Here is an 11654-nt window from a genome sequence, read left to right on the forward strand (position 1 = left end):
AACGGCTGAGGGACCTGGGGGGTTTAGTTGGGAGAAGAGAAGGCTGAGGGGGGACCTGATCCCTCTCTGCAACTGCCTGACAGGAGGATGGAGCCAGGAGGGGGCTGGTCTCTGCTCCCAAGGAACAAGGGATGGGACAAGAGGAAACGGCCTCAAGCTGCCCCAGGGGAGGTTTAGATGGAGCTGAGGAACAATTCCTTACCCAAAGGGTGCTCAGGCATTGGAACAGGCTGCCCAGGGCAGGGCTGGAGTCACCGTCCCTGCAAGTGTTCACACCCCGTGCAGCCGAGGCCTCAGTGCCATGGGTTAGTGGTGGCCTTGGCAGTGCTGGGGAGCAGGTGGACTTGATGGTCTTGAAGGTCTTTTCCCACCTGGTTAATTCTATGATCTGGCCTGCACGGGCTCTGTGCCCTGCCCCAGCACCCACCACCCTCACAGGGAGCAGCTCCCAGGTGGACAGAACCACCAGCCAAGGAAAAATAGGGCTTTGAGATCCTGTGGGATGGAAGGAACACAGAGTCCAGCCAAGCAGAGCAGGCAGGAGTGTTTCAATTCTCTTTTTACTCTTCATTAGATTGTTCATTTGAATGTCTGTAGTACAAAATTAGCTGCCACAGCCCACAAACATGGGACTTCAGGAAAGCTGTCCACTTAAAGAGCACAAACCAGCATTACCTTTCCAAGACCTTTGTGGAACAATACTGTAGTCATCTTTAAAGCTAAATAGTGCTAAAATTTCACATCATCTACATTAGTTTTGGTTTTAAATAATTTTACCAACCATTATAAAATTAATGTATTTGCATGTATCAGGTTACAGACATTTGCATTTAAATCAGTGTGAAGCAGCCCATGCTGGAAGAAGTTGAAGCAATTGCTGTTTCAACAGCAGCTCATTCTTATTGCCTCTGAACCAAGTTTGCACAAAGTATTAAACAAGAAAATGCAAGATCCTGTTTCCCCACAAAACTGTTAAAAGTCTGTTACAAGCAACAATAAAACACCTTCTAGACAGGAAGCATTTATAAAATGCAGGGCTCTCAGCAAAGTGCTTGCACCGGGGCATTCACTTCATGCTCCCCATTTAGTTTCAAAACCTGAAGTGATTCATTTACCAGATGAAGAGGATTCACGTCCCCCCAGAACGGTTTTACTTGCTTGGGGCAATTGGCAGTTGCAGATAGTTCCCTGAATCTAGCTCTGGCTGAAGGGAAGTAGGCAGCAGCTGCTGAAATCAGAAGGTTTTGAGGCAAACTTGTACAGTTAAAAATACTCAAGGAAAGCTTGTTGAAGCTGCTAACTCACCACATGCTCCTGTAGAAACACCACGCTGACTGACACACTTCACATCGTACTCAGCTTGTGGCGTTCAAAGCCACAAATAGGAAACTCTTCACACAGCCCATTCCCTTCTCTCTAACCCAGCTGCTTTACACATCATGCCCACAGGTGATCTAATACTGTTTCAGTCCCTTGGTTGTAAAAAAGAAAAGAAAACAAAAAGCACTTCTGTTCTACTGGGCTGAAATCCCTGAAGAATCCATACTGTGTATGGAAGGCTCTAAGTTTTGTGCCTTTACAAGCTGGATGCAAATAAACGCACAGTAAATGTTTCTTGTGCAGTTTTCCTCCCCTAAAGTTCCCTCCCTCTCCCTTCCCTCCCAATAACTAAACCCAAAGTTTAAAACCAAAGCATGAGGATGGTACCAGCACATGTGGATGGTTTTACAGTCTTCTGGTTTTAAAGAACAAATGACAAAGAGCATTCAAGACTATTGCAATTTTTTTTCTTCAACAGACAAGTAGCAAATGTACCACCTGGAGTAAAACTGCCGAGCCAAAGATCTCTACATACACCTGCATGTTGCTGTAATACTTAAATAAGTAACACCAATGCAAGGAACATTTCTCTTAATGGCTACTAGTGTTCAAAGTGTAGGATTATGGAGTTAAATAGATCTTTGTACCCTGTGAATTCAAACTCCGCAGGTGGCACTGAGACATTGCTCACGATGGAGTCACATCGCTTTCACTTTGATTTGCTTCATCTTCATCTGCTTCTTCTCCAGCTTCTTCTGCTCACGCCGCAAAGCTGCTTCCTGCAGGCGAGGACAAAGAGATCTCAATGAACATCAGCAATCCAAGAGCAAGCTGATCAGTTCAGGAGAGCCAAACAGCACGTGGGTTCACACCTCTAACCATGTGAGCTGGCTCCTCACCCGGAGCCTTCGCATGTTTCCGAAAGCACCAGCACATACCCTGGAAGTTCTCTGCCTTTCCAGAAAGATCCTACAGGATCAAAGCTGGGTATTGCTGGTGTAACTACTGGCAGCCCTGGAGATACCCAGGATACATCTACCTGGAGCTTGTAACAACCTGAAAATCCATCTCACCTCCAGCCGCCGCTGCTTTTCAGGATCCTCTTCGTTCATGATTCGCTCCTTCTCTGCCCGTTTCTTCTCCTCTCGCCGGGACTGGGCAGCCTCCTGCCTTTGCACGTGAGTCAGTTTGAGGAAGTTCTCTTCCACACGAGCCCTGTTCTTGTCAGCTTTTTGTTTACCCTTTTCACAGAGAGAAGCAAATGCAGTTCATATGGATTTCCCCATGAGCAGGATGCAGTATCTCTGGTAGTCACATTAGAAATAGAAAGCTCCCCATCTTAAGATTAGGGATCCAATGGTAATAGTGGCAATTTCATACAATATTCAGAAGACAGGAAAATAGATACCACTTACTTCTCTGTTCAGACGGAACTTCTTTGCTTTGTCAATAGAGTAGATAACCATGCTCATCAGAGGCAGCAAAGACTCCATGTCCTTTGGGGAAGTGTTGCCTGAACCAGGCACTGAAATAAAGAGTTTCTTGTTAATTCAAAGAGATTGGCAGGATTTTTCTACTTGCTATAATGCTCTTTCCTTATTGCTCACACCATTCATGAAAGATGTTCTTATACTCCTCTTTAGGAAGGACAACAAGGCTGAGTGCTGGGTCCTGTGCTTGGGTCACAACAACCCTATGTAATACTCCAGGCTTTGGGAAGAGTTAATGGGGTTGGGTTAATGGGGGTTAATGGGGGTAAGGGCTGGGTTAATGGTTGGACTCTATCATAAAGGTCTTTTCCAACCTAAATGATTCTATGAAATAACTAAAAGAGTTTTTAGAGATCAAACTTAGATTCCTCACACAGTGACAGGCACATTTACCCCACGCAATCCTCCTTAGTTTTATTAGCACAGAATACAAAATAAGGATTGAATTCAGGCTCTGACATGAGCTTTGCTTTGAGTTATGGCCTTGAATTGTGCAGAGAACTATGGGCCTTCGAGAACAGACTCCCACCAGGCTGGTTTTATTTCAAACTAGGGGCCATCAAGTAGCTCTGTGCAAGCTCAAACTGCAAGGCACATGGCTTAAGAGCACTGATGACCTGATACAACCACCAGGGTGTTAGGAACAACTCCTTCCCCAAAGGGTGCTCAGGCATTGGAACAGGCTGCCCAGGGCAGGGCTGGAGTCACCGTCCCTGCAAGTGTTCACACCCCGTGTAGCCGAGGCCTCAGTGCCATGGGTTAGTGGTGGCCTTGGCAGTGCTGGGGAACGGTTGGACCTGATGATCTTAAAGGTCTTTTCCAACCTGGTTGATTCTGTGAATCTAAGATCAGTAATAGCAAGATTCCACTTATGTATCCTATTATGACAATGTGCTGCTCACTCCCCAGTGTTATCACTGCCTTCTGTTTACTGGTGAATCAATCAATGATCCTGTTACATGCACTGAAGTCACAGATCATGTATGTTGTCTTCCAGAGATGCCAGAACTGAGTGTGTGACTTGCACAGATAAAGCCCAGCACCCCCCAGGTACACATACACACTTGGACACCAGTTCTCTTACCATTAAATGTAAACAGAAGTGTCTTCTTGGTTTCGGGCAGTTTTGTAAGCTGCCCCTCCCTGGCAGAAAAGAAACAAGTGACAGAAATGAGTGAAGAAAAATAGGGGCATACAAAATACCTGCCACTGATAGGGAAAACCTTGTTAGGAACCAAGAGAAACTTGCAAACTACTTGTTGGAGCAAGTCCAGAGGAGGCCATGAGGATGCTCAGGGGCTGGAGCAGCTCCCGTATGGAGACAGGCTGAGAACATTGGCGCTGGAGAGGAGAAGCTGCGTGGAGACCTCAGAGCAGCCTCCAGCGTCTGAAGGGGGCTACAAGGGTGCTGGAGAGGGACCTTCATCAGGGACTGGAGTGATAGGACAAGGGGTGATTAGTTCAAACTGAAACAGGGGAAGTTCAGGTTAGAGATAAGGAAGAAGTTCTTCCCTGTGAGGGTGGTGACGTGCTGGCACAGGGTGCCAAAAGAAATGGTAAATGCTCCACCCCTGGCAGTGTTCAAGGCCAGGCTGGACAGAGCCTTGGGTGGCATAGTCTAGGGTGAGGTGTCCCTGCCCATTGCCCTGTTATTTATATTCCTACATATCTTCTATAAATAACAGTTAGGGAAAAAAATCCACGTTTTCTAAAGAATTGAAGCCTTCACTTCCCAAAACCCCACAGGATTCTAATCTAAGAAAAGTCAGAACTACGTTTCCAGAACCTTCAAAGCCCAGAAATTTCATACAAGGTACACGTAATGCTGTCTTGGAATTACATCAAAGCATGTTCCTTTTTTTTGGACTACAATTTCAAGTCTTTGATATGGATCATGTATTTATTTATATGCCTGTGAGGATAACACATCCTTACAAAAAACCTACATGGTAATTCAGGTGAGACAAATCACCCACCGCTTGGCAATACTGAAGCAGCAGCTAAATGCGCCCAGGACTAGGAGAAACAGAAGAGGTAACTGCATCTGTGTATGCCTGAAGCATAGCTCAGAATCAGCCTGAAGAGTGATGGATCCAGCAGCAGAACACTTAGCCACATCAGGCAGGGAAGGACAAGCAGCCTTGACGGTTTGGGTTTTTTACACTGCTTACACCTAACTTCTCAATGCATTCAAATAGCATCTGAGGTAATGTGTCAAGCTCTCCTCCTGCAGTGCTCTTTCTCGGCCCCTGTACTCCAACAGGCTGTGTACCTTTAGTGGGGTTACTCAGTTGTTTTCCTTGTGTACACTGGAGCTGCCAAGTGTTAGCTGGAATTTGGAGCTGCCTAAACTACAGCAGAACCAGCACACAAAAATCAATATTAAGGCAATACAGCACCTTTATCTTCTAAACTAGTGCAGCATTTGGAAGCATTGGGAGTGCTGTTTATTCACCTGTTTCACCTTTGCTCCCAATTGCTCTTTCTGTGCATTCCAGCAGGCTTCACAGTGCAAATAAGTTTGTCAGCCTCTATTTTGCTCAGTGCTACAGTAGCTACTGGGAGGAGAGATACGTACTCTTGCATAAGTTTTGGACCGGAGAACTGGTCCGAGAATTGGACGGACTCGATCTTGTCAGCATAGTGCGTGAGGAAATGTATCATCTAAAAGAGAAAGTGGGGTTAGTTCTTCCCAACAGCAATCCATCTGCAGCCTCCCTGCTCCAGATGGGTTTGCCAAAGTGTCTATATATCACTCAGAGAATTGCTGTGCTCAGCTTGCCACAATGACACTGAAATGTAAACTGTCATTTATTTATTTATAGCTTTTGCTACAATGGGCCCCAATGCATGGAATTAATGTGAGCAACCTAAATATTGGATATCTAACTCCTATTTGGGATTTTCCAGTCCATTTGGTAACAGGTCAGCTCTGAGGACCTGCAGACACACCATGAACACCCTCCTTCGAACGGGCTGTTGGAGCTGATTTCCAGGCTTTGAAAGGCAGATTTAAGTCTGCAGTTCAGATTAGGCTAACAGTTGCTATGTAAAATGGATAAAGAAGTGAGAATTACATCCCTCTTCCAGCCCTCAAGCTTCCTTAGGGTCTGGATTTCTCTACATCCCACTAGGGTCATTTGGCTCTCCTGTTGTGGTCTTTACAGGAGATTCCATGATTCTACAAAGATTGGAACTGTTCTGCACAGGCCATAAGTGCCAGGGCTTCCAAGGAAGGTTTGTACTAATTAAAGGGGCTGGAACTGCATGATCTTTAAGGTCCCTTCCAACCCAAACCATTCTATGACTCTAATTCATTCAGGCTTACCTTGGCGTCCATCATTCCCTCTGTGACCTCCCCCATCTCCGACAGGATGGCCAGTGAATCTGGAAGCCCATATTTTGCACCAGACTTGGGTTTATCACTGCAGAACTCGCTCTGTTTCAAAGAGAACAAGGGGGAAGAAATAAACACAGGCTTGTAAGTATCTTCTCAGACTGACCTGTTCCAGCACAGTGGGACAGGTCAGTGCCTAAAGAATATGCTAACTCTGTCACTCAGTCCTCCTGGGGACATTTCAAGCATGCAGCATCAATAGTCTTTAAGTTAGTATTTCTCTTCAATAGTCACTACTTTAAGGAAAAAAGTAAAACGATTTAACACTCAAACATTTTACTTCTGTGACATTTGCTTTTGTAAGACATTTTGCTTACCCTGTTCGATAACAAAACCCACTGGCATCCTACCAGCCACACTTTAGTGCTCTTACTTGAGTTATGAGGGAATAGATTAGCAAACCACTGCTTGTTATCACTGGATTCTTTGCAAGCTTCAGGGCTTGGACATATGGCAAGTTTTAATTTCAGATCACATAAAAAAGCACATGACTTGGCCCCAAACTTTCCACATCACCTATCACCAATTAAGTTTGCTTTTCAATCATTGAAAAGTCATTTGTGCAAATTAAATGAGGTGAAGTGACACTTGTGTGGATCCTGACAATATACTTCAGCCTCCTCCTAAATGAGCACCAGAAGGGACATGTAAGGTGCTTTCAATTGCCTCTTTTCCTGCAGTTCTGACAGCAGCTGGCGAGCACAGATGTCTGATGGCATTGCTTTCACCCATTACTTGAAAAAATCTTTTCCCCATACACTAAATCCAACAGGTCAGTCACAAGTTTTCAGCTGTTCCCAAGAAAACAAACACTCTACAGCTCAGAGGTTCTTATATCCTATTATTTATCGCATGCATATTCCCAACATGAACATACATACCAGGTCCTGCATTTCCTTCTGAAGTCGCACCAGCGCTTTTCTTGTCCCAACTGCAAACACGTAGGTGTCCATATCTTCATCATTCATGGTTACTTTTATTTGCTGTGGGACAGAATGTGATTATCCCTGAGCAGATTTATACCATGCACTCTGCCTTCAGACTACTGGCCAAATGGAGACCTACATCTTCTGTGACTTCAGCGTTTGACACTTTGATTCATGAGAGCAAAGACCAAGTGAGGCCATACACAGCTAAAGTTGCTGATTTAAAGCCTCTCAGTGTGTCTTACAATAAAGTAGCTTTTTAATCACACTGAGTGCTCATAGTGTTGTGTATAATGCTACAGTGTAATGACAGTGACTAGAACAGCAGAGTTTTAAGACTCATTTGCAGTGCAGATATCAACTGCTGTGAGCTACTGCCCACATCTAAATTAAGCATTTTTAATAGAGCTCAGTAAAAACAATTACAGATACACAGAAAAAGTATTCACAGTGCACACAGCCACTGCTCTGCCAAGTGTAACCTCTCTTGGTATTTACACAGTTAGAGATCACCCTCATCTTCTAGAGCAAGGGGCAAGGCAAAAAGTAACATTTCAGGATATAATATCCAGTTACTGAACTGGAAGATATGAAATTACCACAGAAAGATACCCAACAGGTCACTTTTGTGTCCCAAGAACAATCCAAAGCAGCAGCTCAGAGCCAAAGAATGCAGTGTGTCACAGGTAAAGGTTTGAGCACGTACCACTTGGTCAGAAGCTGGCCTCATCATGCGTGCAAGAACGTTCAGGAGGTCTTGTCTCTTGAGAAACTGAAAGCACAAGTTACAAACACAGAAGATAGCTGAATACACCTGGAGTGCAGCACTTCATCAGCTGGGGGCTCATGGAAAAACAGGACAGTTACAAATGGATGTTTTTCAGAGAATAATTTAGCTTTGAAGGGCCCTTTGCAAGTCACCTCTCCTGCTCAAAGGCAGGCCAATTGCGATGTTAGATACATTTCTCAAGTCAGGAGCTGAACCAGCACGTGGGGCTGTTCCATCCCAGGTGCAGGACTTTGTCTTTGTTGTACCTTCTCAGAATTCCTGTTGGGTCATTCCTCCAACACACTCAAGTCCCTCTAAATGGACTGGCTGGGCTCTGCAGCCTACAGTTCCCTCTGTTTATGCTATAGTTCTGGTTTCTATACTCCTGTAAGCACCCACTCTTACCTGCTTTGGTGGGCAGAATGCAGGCCTGTACGGCTCTTTAGCCTGACCAGTCTCCCCTTCACATGTGCTTATTCAGAACCCTGTATCTGAATGTGAGCCAAAGGGTAGAGCTGAGACTCCTCGTTGCTCACACTGGAATGGAAAAGCCTCTAGAGCCTAAAAACTGGTGACAGGTAAAGAGTACCACAAAGTCCCCCAGCCCTACCTTTAACTGGATGAGCATTCCTTCACAGCACACCCTTCCAGAGCACCACAAGTTATAGATGTGTTCATTTTCCTGATTTAGTTTCCCAGTGCTTGTCGCTTCTTTATTAGTGCCATCGTCCCCTGAAGAAAACAGTGTAAGAGAACTGCACTCTACAAATCGTTAAACAGCAAAGCTCCTCGGTAGGCTCAGAGCTCAGTTCTTGCTGCATTATCACCATGGTGTTCAGAATATACTACACCACCAGAACTCATTTCAGCACTGGGAGTGTGGTACATTATCTGTCTGCACACAGAGCTGTCACCAGTGCCATCATGCATCCGCACAGGAAACGATACTCTTCTCTACAGCCTACATGCCAGTCTAAACCCAGCTTTATTCAAAGAAACTAAAACCAGATCCTAGCCATTATGGAACTCACCAACAAGAGCAAAGTTACTTTCTAGCAGCTCCCTGTGAGTATTGAACCATGCATGAGCCAAACGGTTGTTTTTGTTCTTCCCAATGATGTAATTCATGATGTAAGCCAGAAGACCTGTTACCATCAGGATCTCCATATAGTAACTCTCCCAGCTGTTTTGAAGGTGAGCAGGAACCTATAGTAAGTGAATGGAGATGGCTTTTAAACACTGAATAAGCACATTCCTTATACACACTCTCTTACATGCCCATTTGTGCAGCAGTGACATTACTGGCATACTGCCTTAGCAAAATAAATGATGAAACACCAAACAGAAAGTGGATCAACATTTATACCTACGTTAACTATTGTTATTGGGTCTTTATTTTTGCTATGGGACGCATCTGGTTTTTCTTCATAGCCTTCAAACTCCTCATCATCATACGGTTCGCTCTCGGTATCACCTTCCTAAAGGACAAAATCACAACCAGCATGAAAATCCAAGGCCCAGTGACTGAAATCCAAAAAAGATAAAGTGAGAAAGAAAGGTGTAGAGATACTTTTAGGAAACAGAAGGAGGAGATGAGGCATTACCTGTGCGTCTGCATCATCAAAGTCTTCCTGATTCTCATCCTGACCTTCCAGCTCCACAGTGGCTTCTTCTTCATCATCTTCTGTAGTGATGATCCTCTGAGGAGACTCTGTGACTGCATCTTCGTTAACATCTTCAAATTCAGCAAAGTCATTATCATCATATTCCATAATGTCGTCTCCATCCTCAAACTCATTGTATTTTGCCACAGAAAAACGCCATGGGATGACCAGGAGAGCGACAAAAATATAGAAATTCTTCATTTTCACTGAAAAATAAATAAAAAGAAATCAAACACTGTAATAAATCCTTATTAATTCTACTACATCACACCTCCAGTAATGTCCAACTTCCCATCCATGACCATGCATCCCAGCATGACTTCTATTTAGAGACTGAGACCTTTTGTTTTAAGCTGTACCAAAAAACAGCAGCAGGAAGAGGACAGATACTGCACTGGTCCCCAAAACAACAGTAGACACTGGGGCTCCCCACACCAGTGCTCTCTCACCAGATCTGCCAGAAACCTGCACAGAGTTTCTCAGCTCATCTTTTTTTGCCCTCAGCTTCCTGGTTTTTCTGCTTGATCTCAAAACAGTCCTGATCTCCTACTGTGGGTACCATCACCAAGGTCCAAACCAGAGCCTGAAAATCAAAGAATCATGGAATGGTTTGTGCTGGAAGGGGCCTTAAAGCTCATCCAGTTCCAACACCTTCCACTAGAGCAGGTTGCTCCAAGCCCCTGTGTCCAACCTGGCCTTGAACACTGCCAGGGATGGGGCAGCCACAGCTTCTCTGGGCACCCTGTGCCAGCGCCTCAGCACCCTCACAGAGAAGAGCTTCTGCCTCAGAGCTCATCTCAATCTCCCCTCGGGCAGGTTAAAGCCATTCTCCTTGTCCCGTCCCTACAGGCCCTTGTCCAAAGTCCATCTTCAGGTTTCCTGTAGTCCCTTTAGGCACTGGAGCTGCTCTAAGGTCTCCCCTTCAGGAGCCTTCTCTTCTCCAGGCTGCCCCAGCCCAGCTCTCTCAGCCTGGCTCCAGAGCAGAGGGGCTGCAGTTCACAAAGAGCTGCGGAGGATCGGCTGTGTCAGACCTGCAGCAAGGCTCATTTCACTCCCTCCCGCAACCAGATCCGAGTGGGAACTTGAATGTTAATGAGATCGTTCTCTTCAAAAACCCCTTGAAATAGAAACGATTTGTTTCTAAGTCGGAGCAGCAGGGAACCCCCGCTCTGCATGACAAGGACACTTAAAATAAACGCCTTTGCCAAAGACTTCTAGCAAAAACCGGAGCAGAACACGTCCACACATTAACCAAGCTGGAAACCACCACGAGGCAGAGCCCAGGCGTTAGCACATTGGTTGGGTATGTCCCAATTTTACATGAATTTGAGCAGGAAAAACACTATTTCCGTACTCCAGAAGTTGCATTTGGAGGTTAAAGCCACCAGGACAACGGAGCCACCAGCCCAGGTGCTCCACATGAAGGATTTTGAGCCCATCTGCACGCACCCACCTCGGGAAGACCCTGCAGCTCCATAAAGCCTTGTGGAAAACAAACTTCCCCGGGAGTCAGCACCGTGACACCCCGAACCCGCCCCATGTCCCGGGCCCCAAGCACCACACGACAGCCCCTGACCACCCACCGACCCGAAGCGGGACCCCCATCGCCGGTCCCCTCCAGGGACACAAGCCAAGGTAAGCGAGGCCGGAGCCAGCACCCCGCCGCCCCCGGGCCCCACAGCCCCGCTCCGCCGCCTCCCGCCGCGGCGGGGCACCGCACAGGCGCCGCACGACCGGTGCCCTCACGGCCGGTAGCGAGGAGCGGAGGCTGCCGCGACCGGCCCGTCCCCGGCGGGACCCGCGGCCGCGTTACCTGAGTCACGCGGCGCCGCCGCCGCTCGGGCCCGTCCCTCGCCCTGCGCTCAGCGCCCGCAAGCGGCGCAGCCTGCGCGCTTTGCTCCCTGCGCGCACGGCGGGGTGCGGGCGCACACGCGCGGACGCGGCCGGGGACACCCTCAGCCCCGCGGCGGAGACGCGGACCGGTCCCGCAGCACCCCTTGCGCGGCCCCGGGGCTAGCTCCGCGCCGCGGCTCGGGGCGCGCCCGTCCTCGCCCGATTCCACCGCCCGCCTCCCGCGGCTTCCCCCGC

At 47.0% G+C, this 11654-nt stretch overlaps 1 protein-coding gene across 3 annotated transcripts; it reads right to left on the reverse strand.

Moving 5' to 3' along the window:
• Positions 1–541: 541 nt before the first annotated feature.
• CCDC47 (coiled-coil domain containing 47) lies at positions 542–11651 on the reverse strand. 3 transcript variants are annotated; one of them, XM_030508967.1, is made up of 13 exons: positions 10897–10916; positions 9507–9772; positions 9273–9380; positions 8934–9108; positions 8513–8634; positions 7840–7905; positions 7089–7190; positions 6139–6249; positions 5389–5474; positions 3895–3953; positions 2736–2845; positions 2394–2561; positions 542–2099 (listed from the first exon to the last, which is right to left on the reverse strand). In XM_030508967.1, the coding sequence occupies exons 2-13, from the start codon at positions 9765–9767 to the stop codon at positions 2019–2021; spliced, it is 1449 nt and encodes a 482-aa protein (XP_030364827.1). In that variant the 5' UTR covers positions 9768–9772; positions 10897–10916; the 3' UTR covers positions 542–2018. The 3 variants fall into 3 exon arrangements, with proteins under 3 accessions (XP_030364827.1, XP_030364828.1, XP_030364829.1); XM_030508969.1 differs by lacking the exon at positions 10897–10916 and adding an exon at positions 11380–11651 and having other exon boundaries at positions 1766–2099; XM_030508968.1 differs by lacking the exon at positions 9273–9380 and having other exon boundaries at positions 1572–2099; positions 10897–10917.
• Between the last annotated feature and the right edge of the window lie 3 nt (positions 11652–11654).

This window comes from Strigops habroptila, chromosome 19 (genome assembly GCF_004027225.2).
Source record: "Strigops habroptila isolate Jane chromosome 19, bStrHab1.2.pri, whole genome shotgun sequence".
In the NCBI taxonomy this organism is placed as follows: Eukaryota; Metazoa; Chordata; class Aves; order Psittaciformes; family Psittacidae; genus Strigops; species Strigops habroptila.

Excerpts from the sequence above, each read along its gene's own strand:
- CCDC47 (XM_030508967.1), bottom strand. The coding sequence starts at position 9,767 with ATGAAGAATTTCTATATTTTTGTCGCTCTCCTGGTCATCCCATGGCGT. Across the intron at positions 8,635-8,933 it reads AAGTAACTTTGCTCTTGTTG|GGGACGATGGCACTAATAAA; the intron begins GTGAGTTCCATA and ends TGTTTTCTTCAG. Across the intron at positions 7,191-7,839 it reads GGCCAGCTTCTGACCAAGTG|CAAATAAAAGTAACCATGAA; the intron begins GTACGTGCTCAA and ends TCTGTCCCACAG.